At 45.5% G+C, this 17,592-nt stretch overlaps 1 protein-coding gene across 1 annotated transcript in view; it reads right to left on the bottom strand.

Moving 5' to 3' along the window:
• The window catches only part of LOC111144511 (FAT atypical cadherin 1), a 117,524-nt gene that overhangs the window by 8,915 nt on the left and 91,017 nt on the right, over nucleotides 1-17,592 (bottom strand). The window contains exons 11-23 of the mRNA XM_022498823.1: nucleotides 15,180-15,333; nucleotides 14,126-14,359; nucleotides 12,516-12,905; nucleotides 10,744-10,958; nucleotides 10,354-10,491; nucleotides 7,828-7,971; nucleotides 7,074-7,271; nucleotides 5,862-6,663; nucleotides 5,595-5,726; nucleotides 3,963-4,120; nucleotides 2,872-3,334; nucleotides 1,254-1,407; nucleotides 1,030-1,140 (exon numbers count right to left, since the gene is read on the bottom strand). Of these exons, the coding sequence (XP_022354531.1) occupies nucleotides 1,030-1,140; nucleotides 1,254-1,407; nucleotides 2,872-3,334; nucleotides 3,963-4,120; nucleotides 5,595-5,726; nucleotides 5,862-6,663; nucleotides 7,074-7,271; nucleotides 7,828-7,971; nucleotides 10,354-10,491; nucleotides 10,744-10,958; nucleotides 12,516-12,905; nucleotides 14,126-14,359; nucleotides 15,180-15,333 (3,293 nt within the window). The remainder of the gene's footprint in view (nucleotides 1-1,029; nucleotides 1,141-1,253; nucleotides 1,408-2,871; nucleotides 3,335-3,962; nucleotides 4,121-5,594; nucleotides 5,727-5,861; nucleotides 6,664-7,073; nucleotides 7,272-7,827; nucleotides 7,972-10,353; nucleotides 10,492-10,743; nucleotides 10,959-12,515; nucleotides 12,906-14,125; nucleotides 14,360-15,179; nucleotides 15,334-17,592) is intronic.

The following is a 17,592-nucleotide window of genomic DNA, read 5'->3' as shown; positions in this document are numbered from 1 at the left end:
CCCAACATTCCCAGGCCGCTCCACCTCCTCTGCCTTTCCAAACGGGGGCCTGCGCAGATGTGCCCGACACTTCTCAAAGCCACCCCCCCACTTTTATAAAATATATCTGCCGCCCTTCCCTGTACTCAACTGCCAGTCAACAGTTGAGACATTTTTGTCAAATATATCATCAGCTGACTTGAATTAGGAAAGTCAGTTTAAGAACTAAGACCACAGGGCGCCTGGGTGGCTCAGTCGTTAAGTGTCTGTCTTCAGCTCAGGGTCATGATCCCAGGGTCCCGGGATCAAGCCCCGCATCAGGCTCCCTGCTCAGGGGGAAGCCTGCTTCTCCCTCTCCCGCTCCCCATTCTTGTGTTCCCTCTCTCAGTCAAATAAAATCTTAAAAAGGAACTAAGACCATGTGACTGATGGCAAAACTCACTACTCCAACCACCGCTGAAGCAGAAGCGTCGGCAGACAGCCACCGGCAGCTCGCGTGCACAGCCTGCCCACAGGACGGACAGGGCACACCTCAGGGGGGCGGGAGGCACTGACAGTCAACGTGCAGTGTCTTGGTAAACCGAACAGTGAAAGGGCAACACTGAAACGCCTGCCTCTTTCAAGATGTACCACGAGCCCCTCTGTGCCCCATTTTCCTCCCGCAGAAAACAGCTGCTAGATACTAGATAAACGTGAGTTATGACATATTCTGAAGAGGGGTCACTGTTGTCCCACTGAAAAGACAGGTAACAACTCCAGGTGCGTCTGCCGTAACAGAACTACCGCTCCCCACCGCGTCCTGCCTGTGAGCGTAAAGATCTTGTTCGTAAAGATCTCTCACGTACGGAAGTAGGCATTTTCAAGCACGACCTTGCAGTTACCTGCTCCGTATTTTAAAGAGTGAAAGGATAACAGCTGCAAAGACCTAAGGGTGTAGAACGTGAGATTCTAAAGCAGTGTTGCCCCACATGAACAGAGCTCTGCTACGTCTGCGAATGGATGTGACAAGACGGAGAGGTGCAAACACAGGTGCTAGAAGAAGCCAGTTACCTTTCTCCCCTAAAACCCGAATCACACTGGCAGACAGCACCATCCAAACTGTCAAAGCACGTGCCCCCGTTTTTGCAGGGCTCGTCCTTGCAGTAGGGGCTAAGCTGGCACCTGCGGGAGGAGAGGGACAGAGGCATCAGTGTCACACTTGTACTGCAAAGGACAACACAATAGGGAACAAAAGGAGGCATTTCCAGGACTTTGATCCCGAGAGCTACACTGACCTCTGACCGGTGTATAAGCCTCTGCACTGACACACAAAGTCCCCGTTGTCCACGATGCATGTGCCGCCGTAAAGGCACGGGTTGGAGGAGCACGGGTTAACGCTCAGCTCACAGGACGCCCCAACGTACAGGGCGCTGCACTTGCAGTAATAACCTGTAGGTGCGAGAGGGGAGAAGCTCATTCAATAACTCAAAAAATCTATCTTAGTATAATACTGGTTTTTACTTTTAAGAGACGCCCTTGTTAACAACCGTGAGAGACCCGCAGAAGTTCGTACAATTCCCATTCTCTCTGGGTACAGTATCAACAATATCTCACTTCCACTGTTGGTAAAAACAAACTAGAAGAGCTGCAGAGGGAACCCATAATTAGCTTCAGTTAATCAGAACTTGCGGGCCAAGCACAGACGGCAAAGAAAAAGTCCCTTCTTTGAGTGACCGTGCGGACTGAGAGCACTTACGACCGAACACATCCCCGTTTATTCGCAGCTCCCAAACTTTTAAAGGCTGTGATAGTAACGTGAAAGCACTCGGGAGACTATGAGCTACCATCGGGGAAGGGGACTGTCGTATGTGTCCAAACGAGCATAAAGAATGTCAGATTTCTTGCAAAGACTGTGACATGGGACAGCTCATGTGATAGACTTTTTCCAACTGTCCTTGGGGCAGGACTGCACTGCCCCGCTGCCTCTGAAGGTGGGCACGGCTGTGAGAGCTTCTCTAGCCAAAGACGCGATACTCTGAGGCAGAAGCTTTATGAGCCTGTGTGTGGCACCACGCTCTCATCCTCCTGCTGCTATAGGAATCACAGTAGCCCGTTTCAAGAAAATGCTTCTCTCAGTCCCATCCCTGAGTCAACGAGGACGGTGTCCCTGCTGACCTGATGTGGACATGGAACATGAACACAGGATAAGCCTTCATGCGGCGTCCTTTTGTGGGGATAACCTGGCCTGTTCTTTGCATGCGTAGGGTATGCACAAACATGCCCCCAGAATAACACAAAGCCAAATCCTCTGAAATCCCACTGAAGCGCCATTCTCATTTTTGCTCCATTCATCACACACAGCTCTACTGATCAGGCACCGTGACTGTCCTGTCCTTTCACAGCATCTATTACTGGGAAGGGAACAAAAAGGGGCCAGGTTAACAAACGCCACGGAGTACTCTACTACTCTGAGGCTTCGGGACAGGACTGGTTACACTCCAAGGGGGTTCGAGGCATTCTGGAAAACCAAACCCCATTTGTAGCAAGACTAGCAGTCCCTAGAAGCTGAGCCATCAGACCTAAGGGGGCTCTTCGGAAGGACAGAGTGCACAGTTCTCAGTCCCGATGTGACTGGAAGAAGACTGTGCAAAATAAACACCACAGGGAAGAAGAGGGCAGAGTCAGCTGTGGTTCACCAGTGGTTCCTGGTGCCGAACAAGGAGGAGGTTCTGAAGCCTGACTTGGGGCGGAATAATCCTGAGTCCAGCCCTGCTCTGGTTTCCCTCAGTTCCAACACTGACTGCAGGATCCGACACCATCGTTCGCATGGGAAGGGGAAAGAGAAAGACCTGAGGCTCATCCCAAGTGTCTCCACGTGTAGCGCTCTGAAGATGACTAGCGTGCGAGGCCTACCTCCAGCAGGAGATGGGTGGCAAATGCCCCCGTTCTGGCAAGGGTTGCTGGAACAGTCTTCGGTAGCTGTTAGTAAGCACCCAGGAGAGACGTCCACCCATTCTTCAATGTGTGCATAGCTTCTCGGTTTGTTATTCAGAGGGAGCTCCTGCCCGTTCAAATAGATGGAGTCCATACAGCCCCGGAAACCGTTCCCGACTTGGGGGCTTCTCCCGTGCCTGGTGCCTTGCTGACGGATGTGGCCACCGAAAAACACATGATTATCCAGGTTTAGGGTTTTCAGGGTCCCGGGGGCTGTGCCTGATGCAGTATGAACTTGGTCTAGAACCAACCTAGCATAGTTTCCATTCACTTCTAGAGACACGGCATGCCACAGCCCATCGTTGACTTGAATGCTCTGAACAGACACGATGCCAGGACCACTTCCACAGTCAAACTTGTACTGCAGCCTTCCATTATGAATCTGTGACAAAGACAATTACCATTCACATTACTCTTGCAGGATCGTCCACGAGGAACTCTGATCAAACATCCAGAGGAGAGGTACGTTTAGCAACTGAAGGGAAAAGTGAGTGAGACTGCCTTTAAGCACTGCAGAACACACGCTCGTCTCATCAGTGCCCGGAGAGTAAAAATGAACCTAACACAAGTTCAAGTGCCAAGTACACCTCCGAAAAGCATCATGGAAATCACCCACAATTAGCTGTTAACCGAATAACAACCAAAAATAGCATCAGGTAAAATCAAAAGTGAATCATGAATTAAAAAAAAAAAAATGATTAGCACTTTAGGCAGTTACGAATGCTCTCTATAAACTATCTCTATAACATTAGTAAGATGTAATACCACTGAGAGTGTGAATGTTAACTGTCACGTGACCTAAAGACACTGTGAGAAACAGAAGTCAATCTCTGTATTATGGGAGAGCAAAAAGAGCTTTTTAGCCCCAAAGTTGAAAACTTAGAGAGGTATCAAGGAACTATTTAAGTGTGGAATAAAACCATGTCCCTTAATTTTTTTCCCCAAAAATGGACAACATGAACATAAAACAGAATTTCGTGTTTTTAAAGTCTTCAGGTACAAAAACGTACCTCTAAGATGCTGTAGTCAGTCCCGCGGGCGTACATCACGACCGCGTGAGCGGAGTACGTTCTGAGTCTCATGGTCAGCTTCATCTCCAGTCTGTTTTCATTTTCCATTAGACGGTACTTCACAAAGCTGTTTCCAGTAAATGTGACCGATGAACTCCCTGAATCATGAAGAGGAAAACATGAATCAGAACCAAGTTGAAGCATATTTATAAAAGTCAGATTTCCCCCCAACAGTGATCCAAGTTTTTAGCTAAGGTTACAACATTATAAAATTCAATTCAATGGAAAATGCTTATTTGCTTTAATAAAGAGCATAGCATAACTGGATTTCTTTTGGAAGAGGACTGGACTACTATGTCAGAGAGAAACGAATTCTAAAACAACAAAAGATCTAAATATAAAAAGGTTCAATACAAAATTATTAGAAGACAATTGAAGAAAATATTCACACAGCTATGGTGGTCTGGGGAAACTTTTCAAGCAAAGTATAATCCCCAGTCTCCAAAAATGATGAATATCACTCTGCAGAGGTAGAAATGGTTATGTAAAATTACACAGAACTGACAAAAATTAAATTTCAAAATGACAAGAGACACTGTAAACAAATCAAAACACCAGTAATAGTGGGATGGAGGTAACGTTCATGCTCACAGCACACGGAATGTTCTACACACTGAAAACAAGACACAAATAATCCCGACAGGCAAGTAAAGAATAGGAACAGGCCAGTCCAAGAGAGGAAATGCTAGTAGGAATAAATAAAACTTTCACAGGAAGCTGGAGCAATGCAAACTAAAATAATTAGCTATCATTTCATGTCTACTGGATGGGGGAATTTGTTTTTTAATTGAAAACCTTATACTGACAAGAGAATGGGCAGACAGTCACAAAGGACTGTAAGTAAGGAACTGGTGTGACTTTCTGGAAAACTAACATAATAGCAATATTTAAAAATTAAAAATGTAGTTAATCTTTGACGTAGTAAATCCTAGTTTTAAAAAGCGCCAATAAAGGCTCTATGTATAAAGTACTTTTTTAAAAAATTAAAGTACAATTAACATACAATGTTGTATTAGTTTCAGAACTACAACGGAATGACTCAATAATTCTGTCCATTCCTCAGTGCGTCACCATGATTAAGTGTAGAAAAGGATTCGTTTTTAAAACGAGAAAACATCTTCACAACCTCAAGCTCATTTATTATTAAGGACAAAGCTGACAAAAAATGATCCAGCCCCTCAGAAGCATTAGGTTTATGGGCATGGACTTGGGAAGATGCCCACAACAGATGTTAAGCCACAGAAAACCAAGCAGGAGACTCTGAGAGGTGGTGAGTCCAGTTTTTCTTTTTTTTTTAGTAAAGAGAATGTGGGGAAAACCACTCTGAGTATGTACACATGGGACTGTTAATGTCGGCACGAGCACAATCAGAGAGAAGGAAGAGCGTCACTAGTAACTCAGCAGTGAGCTGTTACACGTAGAGAACGGAGAAGTGACTACTGCTCTCGATTCATCTGTAAGCCTGACTTGTTATAATCAATGCGCTTTACATCTGTCAACTCCAATAAAGAGAACGATGGCAAGAAAAAGTGACCTCTATAAAAGAAGCATGCTTCATCACTGAACTCTTACCCGGGCACGGACCAAACTTGCCACCCGGGCAGGCGCAGGAGTATCTGTTGTCTCCTGGATCCGGGACACACTCAGATCCCTCAGGGCACGGACTGTCTTCACATCCACGATGGACAAGTGGGCATTTTCCCTCTTTGTTTAAAAAACAGAGGGGGAGGGGAAACTCATTAACAGGAATTTCAGGAAAACGATCGTTACTGTGTAGACTTCAAAGGTTGCCCATGGAATGATCTGTACCCCCCGCTGTCAGGGACTTGTATGTGTTACCTGTGCAGAGACACACGGCTGTTCGGTGGTGGCGCGGGGTCACAAAACTCAGTCTGGCTGTGCTATGCGTTGACACGATGTTTTCATCCATGGTCACCTTCTCATCACAGAATTTCCATGGGCAATCCAGTCCTGCACAGAGCTTCTGGAATACGTCCAGTATTCTGACACCAATGATTTCCTCAATATCCGTCACAGAAGAATTAATCTTGTGCAGGAGCTGCTTGGTTGAAATGGGGGCGCTACCCGATTTCTCCACGAAAAGCAGGACATCCAGATGTGGAGGAGGCTCAGAGGGCTGCAAACTGACCATCTGTACGTCGTTCCTCCTCACCCCCAAGATGTTCCGCAAAGCCCGCTGGAAGTTGCGCCAGTAGTCCCCAACAAACTCCTCCGGAGTGAGATTGGCGAAGCGGAGTGTGATGCTGTGGTTCAGCATCTCCTGTGTCACCTGCCGGATGTGCACAGTGATGTCCGCCACCGTCGTAAATCTCCCGTCGGTGACGCTGACGTTGAGGAGGTACTGCCCCACGTCCAGCTTTTTGTGGGCTATCAGCTTACCGCCGGTGCTGGAAACAGAGAAGAGCTTGTCCATTTGGGGATCCAGACTGTAGGTTAAAGTGTCATACACGTCTTGGTCTGTGGCGTGAATCTTCCCAATGACGCCACCTGAGTATTCCTCTCCAAAAGCCGTAATGAAAATCTCTAGTGGCAAGATCGCAGGTGGATAGACGCTCTCCTCAATGACCCGGATGTCAACATATGTCAAAGATGACAACGGAGGCTTTCCATTATCTGCCACCTGTGAGAAAATTAAAACAAAACCAAAAACACCTTTGTCTTTGTTTACAATTTCTTACTAAAATATATTTACACTGTACATGTTTCAAAAAATTACCAATGACTAGATACTTATTTCTCTATATAAGAAGCCTATCTAGGAATATTTCTTCACAGCCTTTTTGCTAACTCGTAAGGAAGCTTAGCTCCGTCAAGGTCTATGAAGTAACCAAATGAATAAATGAGACCCCCTCAGTGCGCACTGGGATCAAAACAAAGGTATGGCAAAGAAGCCCCAAAACAAACAAAAAACCCCCACAATTCTACTCATTTTGTTTTCTCATGAAACGTAAGCTGTTCACACACAAGGAGACAGCTTCCAAAGGAGCGCTCCTCTAGGAATCCACAACAAAATCAGAAAGACTTTCATACCTTAACGTGCAGGAGGTAACGATCTTTCTCCTTCCTCTTTATGGCAGCTGACGTCAGCAGGACCCCTTGCTGGTTTACTTCGAAGGACCCGTCCTCATTCCCACTCACGACAGTAAAGAAGAAGGGCGGGCCATTATGCGAGGAGTCCCTGTCGGTCACAACCAGCCGCAGCACGCTGAAACCCACCGGCTTATTTTCCTGTAGGATACAAGGACCAAAAGACACACGACTTTCAACAAGACCGAATCTATGTGGTATGAGACACAGGCAGGTTTTCTGTGACATGAAGTAAACAGAACACAAAGCGTTGCTGTGTCCCACAGCACAGGACAGAGAAGACGGGGTGCGGGTGGGGGCAGTGATGTGGAGGGGGAGGGGCGAAGGGAGCGGTGGGGGCTTGGGGAGGGCAAGCCTGAGAGGAAAGGATGCATGGGGAGGAGTGCGAGGGGGATGGAGTCGGGAAGACGTGGATGAGAGTCTCTGACGCCTCTCCAATACAGGACAGCAGAAAATAAGATTAAGGATCAAGCCAGTGAGAATGTCTTAAAAAGCAAAGCACAAAAAGAAGAGAGAAAAGCTTAGCTCTATCTTGAAAACGCTCATTTTGTAGTACTGACAGACGGATTTTACTCTCCCTGTTTTTCTAAAAAGTAGTTTTTGGGAAAGAAAGCTATTTCCAACAAACTGAGGCCGAAAGAAGAGCTCATTTCCAAAGGCAGGTGTTCGATGAGCCCTCTAACATCCCCGAGATTACCTGGATGATGACGCTGTAGTTTTCCTTGGAGAAGACCGGGGCATTGTCATTGACATCTGAAACGTCGATGTTCACGGTGGTCGTGTTGACCCGGGGCGGACTGCCACTGTCTGATGCCTGAACCGTCAGTGTGTAACCTGAAATCTGTTCGGAGGCCAGACAGAGAGAACACATGTCCACTTCACAAGGCCCAAACACAGGGTTTCATCAGACGCAGACCGGCAGCCTGGAAGGGCAGACCTGAGTAACCGTCCTCACGTGCCGTGTCTTGTATGCGGGCAATTCTCCGAACGACGACAAACACGCTGCAAATACCTACACATCGGAATGTGTGCGCTCAACAGAAGCGACCACTGGTGGTTAGAGTTTCTGATGCACTCTAGACCTCCTCATTCCATGAAAGCATTCCCACTTTAATAAATAACAGATTAATGGAACTTGTAACAGAGAAGTAATACAATGAGAAAAACTAACAGAGCTGGAAGGCTGTTGCACTCGTAGTAAGAGGGATGGCAGCTTTCTCTAAGGCCCAAATGGGACTGTCTGCCGGAAGCCGAGGGAAGCCATCTTCTGACCCCGAGGGTTTCCTCATCTTCAACACCTCAGGACACTCCAGATCACTCTCCCCCATCCCTTTTACACTCAGATTACAGTCCCCTGTCCAAATCCCTTAGGGTGAGTTCTTTGTGACCCCCTCCCTACAAGGGAAACTACATCAAGTGAGGTGGATTCTGTTCGAGGGCAGGCCCCTGTGAAGCTCTCTTCCAGAGGGAGAGGTGGGAGATGCCAGAAAGTGGGCTAAACCCCAGAGTATGTTCTGCAGAATAGGAGTCCTGCAGGGTGCCCCAACAGAAAAGGGCAAACAGCCTGGGACACACCACACGCCATTGTCCTGAACATCAGTGCATTAAAGGAGCGGACAGGCACGTCAGTCACAAACACTCAAATCTGTTCAGCCAGCAGCATGGCAACCGTAAGCCTAACAGTCGGGCTTCCTAAGCTCTTGCAAAGTCCCTGCTCAACAGTAACAGGTCGCAAAAGGAATGGAAGAACTGAGATTTGAATGAGGTAGCTCATCACTGTATTCCCAGATCCCTCTCATCTTAGTTCTACCCGCTAGTGTTCTAAAACTATACTCCACAGTCACCAATGTCCTTTTTTTTTTTTTAAGATTTTATTTATTTATTTGTCAGAGAGAAATCACAAGTAGGCAGAGAGGCAGGCAGAGAGAGAGGAGGAAGCAGGCTCCCTGCTGAGCAGAAAGCCCGATGCATGGCTTAAACCCAGGAACTGGGATCATGACCTGAGCCGAAGGCAGCGGCTTAACCCACTGAGCCACCCAGGCGCCCCCACCAATGTCCTTTTAATTCACTTCTGGACTTTGTGACCTCTCCAGGCAGCTCCCTGAGCATGTGAATGGAGGGACAGAGGGACGGAGGTACAGCATGGTTTTCCTCTCCCCAGTTGCTCATACTAACTCACTACCTCAAACTGCCTCTATCATCCTTTCCAGAGGCCTGAGCCATATCTGTATTTCCAGCTTTCACATTTCTTAAGTTTGAGTAAAATCTCCAAATACTGGCTGAAAATTTCTCCTTACATAAGCCACTCTCCTCCAAAACTCAACACATCAAACCCCATAGGCCACTGCCTCTCCTCCCAGGGCAGAGTCAACGGCCTCACGACTGGCTCTGGGAGGGCAGTCCCCAGGCCCAGATGGCGGATGACAACCGCCATCTCGGACGCGGCTACTTCCCACGCAGGGCCTTATCTGAGCTGTGCAGATTCAGATTTCTCCCTCACGGAGTCTCCACATTTGCCTTCTCACTCGCTTGTCACGGCAACTGCCAACCGGGCTCCTGTTGCCTCATGGTACAGTAATGCGGGCTGGTCTGCCTGCCTTGCTGGAGGCTCACAGGCTAACCACCACTCACACCTACCGTGGCACTCACCTTCCCACCGGTCTCCTTCGAGAGTTACACCTGGGCTCGTAACTGCTCACTAACCCCTGCGCTTGCAGCATCCAGTCTGAGCCTCGAATGTGTTCCTCGCACACCATTCTACTGTGTCCCTCACTTCTTGGTAGGATTCCTCTACTCCAATACAGCCCAATACAGTCACCTGAATACTACACACATCCTCCTGTCCCCATGTCTCTGTTGACGAAGTTCCTCACAGGGCCTCTCCTTCTCTCAACGACCATGGTTTTCTGAGTCTCTGCCATTATTGAAAACCTAGTGACTGGCTCCATGAAGTGTCTCCAAACAATGGAGCCAAGAGTAGTTTCTTCCTGAAGATAAACCTTTATTATTTAAACTTCTATCCATATGAAACACATCTCTTACACTCTTGAGATTTCCCTACTGGAATTGCTTTTCAAGTGTTTGTACCTTGCTTGTCAGTGCCTGAACAAGACTGGTTCTACCCTTCCCATACTTCCCATCATGTGATAGACATGAGCACAAGGAACTTGTATGTACTGATTTGGTGATTTGTAAACAATTTAAACCAAACTTTTGCACATACTGTTTCCCGGTCCAGAAGCTTGGTCACTTTCACTTCTCCCCTGGTAGGGTCAATCGTAAACGGACTTCCTTGGTTACCATCTATAATCGAATAGCGGATGTGGCTGTTTGAAGGTCCATCGGCGTCATCAGCCATAACCTAGAAAACATTAGACTCCTGCTTAGGAGACAGCTAAGGAAGGGGCAGGAGTCTACTAAGCCCATTTCTGATACCAATAGCTAGCTGTTATAAAGCAGTAATTTACAACAGACTTAGTAACTGACTGGGATAACAAAAGACATTTCCACATCTTCCAATTATTTTCGAGTAAGGCCACAACAAAAACACCACTGATCCTCCGAAATTTCCTGCAAAGATCCAGAAGAAGAACATGGTAGAGAAGAGACACACCGTGATGACAGACTGCTCGAGAAGGGCGTCCTCACTGATCACTGCCGTGTAGGTGTCTTGGCTGAACATAGGGGAGTTGTCATTGATATCGGTTACATTAATGTTCACGGTTGCAACATCACTTAAGGAAGGCGTGCCTCCATCAGTGGCCTCGACAGTCAGGTAATATTCATGAGAGCTTTCATAATCCAGATTCTCAATGATAAATATGGCCCCTAGACGGAAAACAAAATGACTTTCAGGACTTTTAAGTGCTACCACTTCCTCCCACCGTGACGGGAACACACTTCTACACAAACCATTTCTGCCCCAAAAGTTTGCTTATCATTTATGCAGGTTTTCTAGTATTTTAACTTAGCAATTACAAATTATGAATCTGCCCACTCAGGAATGCTCATTTATTTCTCTGTGATATTTAAATTGCTTCCCTAGTCAACACTACCCACATCCCACTAGAAAGTGATTTATATTTCTTCTCTCTTCCAAAACATAGTTTACTACAGACATCCCTCTAATAACATAAAAAGGAAAAACTCTTCGGCTTTTATTTTCCTTTTCCTTCTCATAGATGTTTTTCTTTTAAAGAAATGTACATCTTTTTTTTTAATCTTCAGAATAACTATTCACATCCTGTCACTAAAAAAAAAAAAAAAATCACTTTTTGATTTAACATAACACCCCCCTTCTTTAGGGCGCCTGGGTGGCTCAGTCGGTTAAGTGGCTGCCTTTAGCTCAGGTCATGATCCCGGAGTCCCAGGACTGAGTTCCACATCAGGCTCCTAGCTCCACGGGGAGTCTACTTCTCCCTCTGACCTTCTCCCCTCTCATGCTCTCAAATAAGTAAATAAAAATCTTTAAAAAAAACAAAACAGAATACAACACCCTTCTTTATAGTCCATCCTAGGAAGGAGCCCTAAAAACAGTAATTCTATGATATGCATTAAAAAACGTTTTTAGGGTGCCTGGGTGGCTCAATGGGTTAAGCCTTTGCTCAGGTCATGATCTCAGGGTCGTGGGATTGAGCCCCACATCTGGCTCTCTGCACAGCGGGGAGCCTGCTTCCCCTCTGTCTCTGCCTGCCTCTCTGCCTACCTGTGATCTCTGTCAAATAAATAAATAAAATCTTTAAAAAAAAAGTTTTTAAACAGCATCATCACACTCCTACTCTTCATCTCAAACAGTCACACACAATTAAATGCGGTTTTAAAGGAGTGACTTTTTACAAGGTTTGAAGACTTAGAGCGGATGCAGACCACGGTTAACAAAACAACAAAAGTGTTTACGCAGCAAGAGTCACTAGCTACTTGGACTCTTGACCTTGGCGATAGCCGCCACTCAGTTTGATTCAAAGGACTTCGGCTATTCTATATAACTAGCATAATGAAAACGTCAATTTTAATGAATTATCAGATGCCCCCTGTGGAAACTAAGATCAAAGAGGTCGAAACCACTGTTTTGCATAAGAAGCTACTTTCACATGGGCTCGCTTTGGGAGAGAGCAAGGGACTATTACGCAAGATCCTCTTCTATCTTCTACTCTTTATCTTTATGCCATCTTGACTAGATCACTAGAGTGTGATTCTTTAATTTTCCACTTAAAGGTCTAAACCACTCTGAATCCCACTTAAAGTAACAACACAAAGAAAACTCAAGTTTTATCTTTTCAGAGTAGCCACAGCCGATTTCTGATCTCTTTGTAGGAGGTAAAGTGCTGGGGGAGCTAGCCTTTGGGGCAGAATAAAGGGCCTCCTCTCATTCACAGGGTAGGTTACCTGTTTTAGAATCTATGCTGAATTTTCCATGTTCATTTCCACTTATTATCGAGTAAGTGATTTCTGCATTTGCTTCAATATCCCGGCTGGCCGCATACACTTGAAGAACTTCTACTCCGATGAGAATGTCCTCAGACACGGTGGCACCGTATTCACGGTATTCGAACACAGGTGGGTTGTCATTTATGTCCAAAACCGACACAACGACAGTGCCCGTTGCAGTCAACCTCCTTGGCAAACCTTGATCCGTGGCTTTCAAAATCAGGGTGTACACGGCCTGCTGTTCTCTATCCAAGGGCTTTTCTAACTGAATGATTCCAGATAATTCACTAATGGAGAACTGCCCATCAGCCGAGTCGATCAGTGAGTAGGAGATCTTCTGATTCAGTCCTGGTGATACAGGACCATATGTAAGACTTTTATTTTGAGAAATTTAAATTTTTTGAGAAAACATGTAGCATATTTTTAAAAGGGAAAACGCTAATACACATTACTTAGACATTCTTATGACTATCACCTTTAAAAAGCAAACGTTTTCATTAACAATTTACTAACTTAGGGGCGCCTGGGTGGCTCAGTGGGTTAAAGCCTCTGCCTTCAGCTCGGGTCATGGTCCCGGGGTCCTGGGATCGAGCCCCGCATCGAACTCTCTGTTCTGCAGGGAGCCTGCTTCCTACTCTCTCTCTCTGCCTGCCTCTCTGCCTACTTGTGATCTCTGTCAAATAAATAAATAAATAAATCTTAAAAAAAAAAAAAACAAAAAACCAATTTACTAACTTAAACATGATTTCATAGTCACCTGGCTTTTTAAGACGATGCTCTACAGGAATGTGTGCTAGAATACCCAGCAGCGCTTTTTAAATGAAGTCAAAGATCTGAGAAGCAACATTTTTGTTATTGCTCTAATTCTTCAGTACTAGTACGACTTAAGAAATTATTTTTATTCTCTGCTATGCAAATGTTATAAACATGTGTCCTAGAGGATTGTACTCTCCATAAAATTATGAAAGGTCTGTTAAACTATACCAATGTAACACTTGCTTCTGCTCTGTTTCCACATTAACATCTCTGTGGTACTAATGGTTTATTCACAACATAACACCTCACTTCATTAATTCAAATGGATACGAAGATCAGTTAATATAGTCACTAACCATAATTTTAGGGACACCACAGATGTCCTACAATAGTTAAGTACATGGGGCACAATTTGGGGACTTCAAATATTCATTAAAAAATGGATTCATGGGGCACCTGAGTGGCTCAGTGAGTTAAGCCTCTGCCTTCAGCTCAGGTTGTGATCCCACAGTCCTGGGATCGAGCCCCACATCAGGCCCTCTGCTCGGCGAGGAGCCCGCTTCCTCCTCTCTCTCTGCCTGCCTCTCTGCCTGCTTGTGATCTCTCTAATAAATAAAATCTTAAAAAAAAAAAAAAAAATTCATTATTCTAAAGATTCCATTCCACTTTTAAAGCTGAGAAATTAAATAATACAAGTTATTCGATATGCTTAAGGTAAAGTCAAAGAGGCTGAATTTGGGATGTGTTTTGGACAGAGGTCCCTGTAATCCTCGAGCACGTCTTAAAGACAAAAAGCATCACCTAGACAGTACCTGCGTCCGCATCCGTGGCCTGCACCCTGGTCAGCAGTGTCCCAGGCTCTGTGTTCTCAAACACGGTGATGGCGTATGGGTTGGCGGAGAACTCGGGGGCATTATCGTTCACGTCTTCTAATGTGAGCACAAGATTAGCCTGACAGAATCGGCCCCCTCCGTCTGTGGCCTTGACCAGGAGGTTATAAATTGCTTGCTCCTCACGATCAAGAGGGGCTAATGTTTTCAGTTCACCTAAAAACAAACAGAAGTAAACGGACTCATTTGAAATGCTAAGATGTGAACTGCAAATGCACATCTTACCATTTCTCCCCCTTTTCTCTTACGATGACAGAACTGGGGAGGCACAGTGGTATCAGTGACAGGAGTCAACAACTGCAGGAGCCCAGGGAGAGCTAGGTTTCCAGACCCTGCCGGCTGCCAGCTCTTCAACGCACAAAGATTTTGAGGCCAGCGCCTCTCAGATTATACATAATATCACAAAAACAGAAGAAGAAAAAAAAGCACTACTTAATTTACCAAATCTAAAATATTTTTAAACTGACTCATAGCTTCATATGTTTACAATTAGTTCTGGGGCGGGGGAAGCTGCCAGAAAACTGTAATTTTAATAAAATACAAATTATAAGAGGGTAAACAGTTTTAAAGATTTAAATACAAATAGAATACTACTAATCATTTTAAGGAGTATGCTAAATAATTTATGCCCACGAATTGCAGAAAACAAACTATATACAAAATAAAGCAGAAAGTTTGAGAGATACTTAAATTTTTGAACTATTTTTTAAAAAAAGAAGTTGATACTAATCTCAATTTTAAATCCTTGGTTCAAGTAGGTGATGTTAATTTTTTTTAATCTTTTTTAAATTTTTTATCTCAAATTTTACACGGCACATTGCTGTGTAGATTTCTAAAAGATGCCAATTTTGTAGTATCAGAGTACATTTTATAGGAACAGAATGTAATTTCAAATTTTACATGGGACCTAAAACCACCCACATATATGAGATGACTTTACTGGAACATAGTTAATTTTGCAAAGCCCCATCTTTACCTGTGTCTGGATTTAGTTTGAATTTTTCTGCGCCTGGACCAAACAACGTGTAAGTCATTTCCGCGTTGGAGCGGATGTCCGCATCTGTAGCAGACACCTGCAGGATCAGCTTCCCAGGAAAGGCGTCTTCCGGAATCGTGTCCGAGTATAAAGTCTACAACAATTTTAAGTAATGTCATGAACATAAAACATGAAGGGCTAACATGACTGCCAAGGGAATAACGGAAAAAAAAATCATTTAACTTTGGTCACAGAAAACATGGGACATGACGGAATTTAAAATCCAAGGAGCTTTGAAAACTATTTTTCTTTTAAAACAAAACAGAGTCGTGTAACAAGTAACTCCTCTCTCTCAGTGAGAGAGAGTCTAACCCGACATTTACGCACAGAAATCTGAATACTTGACATCTCTGAGTTGGGTTCATGTTCAACTTAAGTTCTTGTAAGAAAACATAAGTAGTATTCCATATTTATCCAAAAACTGTAGAGTAAGTGCCTGTTACATCATGTCTACTTCTTTTCAATACAGGAAATTCATTAGTTGCAATCGTTCCCAACACATGACCAGCTATAATTGCAGTTGAGACACCAGTGATCCCCATGTCGCGAGAGAAAACAGAGAATCCCCAAGGTCCCGGGGGGGGGGGGGGGGGGGGGGGGCTCTGGGGCTCTTCTCCACCCCCTCCCTTCCCAGCTGACCGAACTCTAACATAATGAATGGTTAGTTCCTCTTCCAACTAATCAGAAACTTCTGCCATAAACCAAAACATAAGACAAACAGGTTAAGATTTTGTTGACTTTTCTCTCTTACTGTGAGCTCAGTTTTAGGTAAATGACATTTTATGGCTCATGAAACAGGATATTTTGCAATACTGATGATTTCAAATGATCTAATGTCCTAATTTTATTATTCCCAAAGATGACAAGGCATTGTATCCAAATAATATGCCAAATATTAAAAAAAAAAAAAAAAGAGACAAGCAAGAAAGCAAGCAAAACACATTTATTTTCTGTAAGACACACAGACATCCTCCACTCCTCCGCCACCAACCCACGCAAAACGCTGCTGCCAGAAAGTCTGCATGTGGATTGAACTCTTCATTCCTCTGGAGCTCCCTTCCCTCCTGAGGGCACTGTACTTTCCGGAGAATGGCTCCGTCCCCTTCCACTGCTGCGACACTGCCCCAGCTCCTCTGTCCCTCTTCAAGACCACTGTCCCTCACTCCCCCAGCCTTCCCTTTAGCTACCACTCTTCATCCTTCCTCAGACTCCCCTCTTTCTTCGCTGGCCAAATCCGTGTGTGTGTGTTCACACACATCCTCTCTGTAGTCTGGCATCCATCCACATTAGGATACAGAACCCATGGTCTCCAAGCCAATCTCTGAGTCCCAAAGTCCCGTTCCACATCTCCCTCATCTGCTTGGCCACCAAACCTCCATTCGCTGTCCTGCCTCCTAAAAATCCTTCCCTCCTGCGCTCTCAGTAACACTGCCCTGGTAATGGTCCCCTCCACCCGCCTCTGCTTCCTCCTTCCCTCTCCCCAGGAAATACCCCTGCGGACTCTCTGTCCCTTTTTGTTATTATCTTCTCCAGTGGATTCCAACGTTAGTTCATGGTAGAAACTGCCAAGTTTACATCTGTCCCGAGTCCCCATCTTCAGTCTTGCCGTCTCTCTCAGCGTCTACAAAACCTATTCCAGAGTGTCCCGTTACCTCACACCAAGTCTGACCTGGACACAACACGCTTCCTCTTAGACCAATGCCACCCTATGCTGTATCTTTGGTCTTTCTCCCTCTTCTTGTAGCAAATAACAGAGTCAATCCTGATCCGACACATCTGCCCTGCTGTCCCACGCGGGCAGCACCAAGGACACTGGCTTGTCCTTTCTCTCCCTCGGCCCCCTCTTCCTACCCTCCCACCCATCAACTACGTGCGCCTGATCCCAAAAAACTCATCGTCTTTAAGGAACTCTTCCTTCACGTCCTCGCCACCTTCCAAGTACAAACGGGGGCTGAGTCCCGATTCCCTTGCTTATCTGAGCACCACGTCCCCAAGGCTGAGGGGCTGCTCCTTCCCTAGCTACAGGGAGCACAGCCGCTCCAGGCCTCCCCCATGGTCCCGGACGGGAGCAGCTCCTCTCTGGTGTATTTGTTCTCCTAAGTCAATGGGCTCTACCGCTGTAGGAAAACCCTCATTTGCCTCTTCGTTTTCTCAGGTGTGTGTGAGAGCAGGTGCCGCCCAAAACCAACTTGTGAAAGCAAGATGGAGCTTTGCAGATGAACTACTGCTCGGGCGTCTCCCCAGAATAATCGCATCCCCCAAGAAAGGGAATGAAAATTTCTCAGAGCTTATTTAGAGTTAAACTGTGATCCTGCCCATGATTTACAGTGTTTTTGAATGAGATTTTTAAACG

This window comes from Enhydra lutris, unplaced genomic scaffold (genome assembly GCF_002288905.1).
Source record: "Enhydra lutris kenyoni isolate GAN:26980312 unplaced genomic scaffold, ASM228890v2 scaffoldscaffold11, whole genome shotgun sequence".
Lineage (NCBI taxonomy): Eukaryota > Metazoa > Chordata > Mammalia > Carnivora > Mustelidae > Enhydra > Enhydra lutris.
This window is presented reverse-complemented; position numbering and strand designations above follow the sequence as displayed.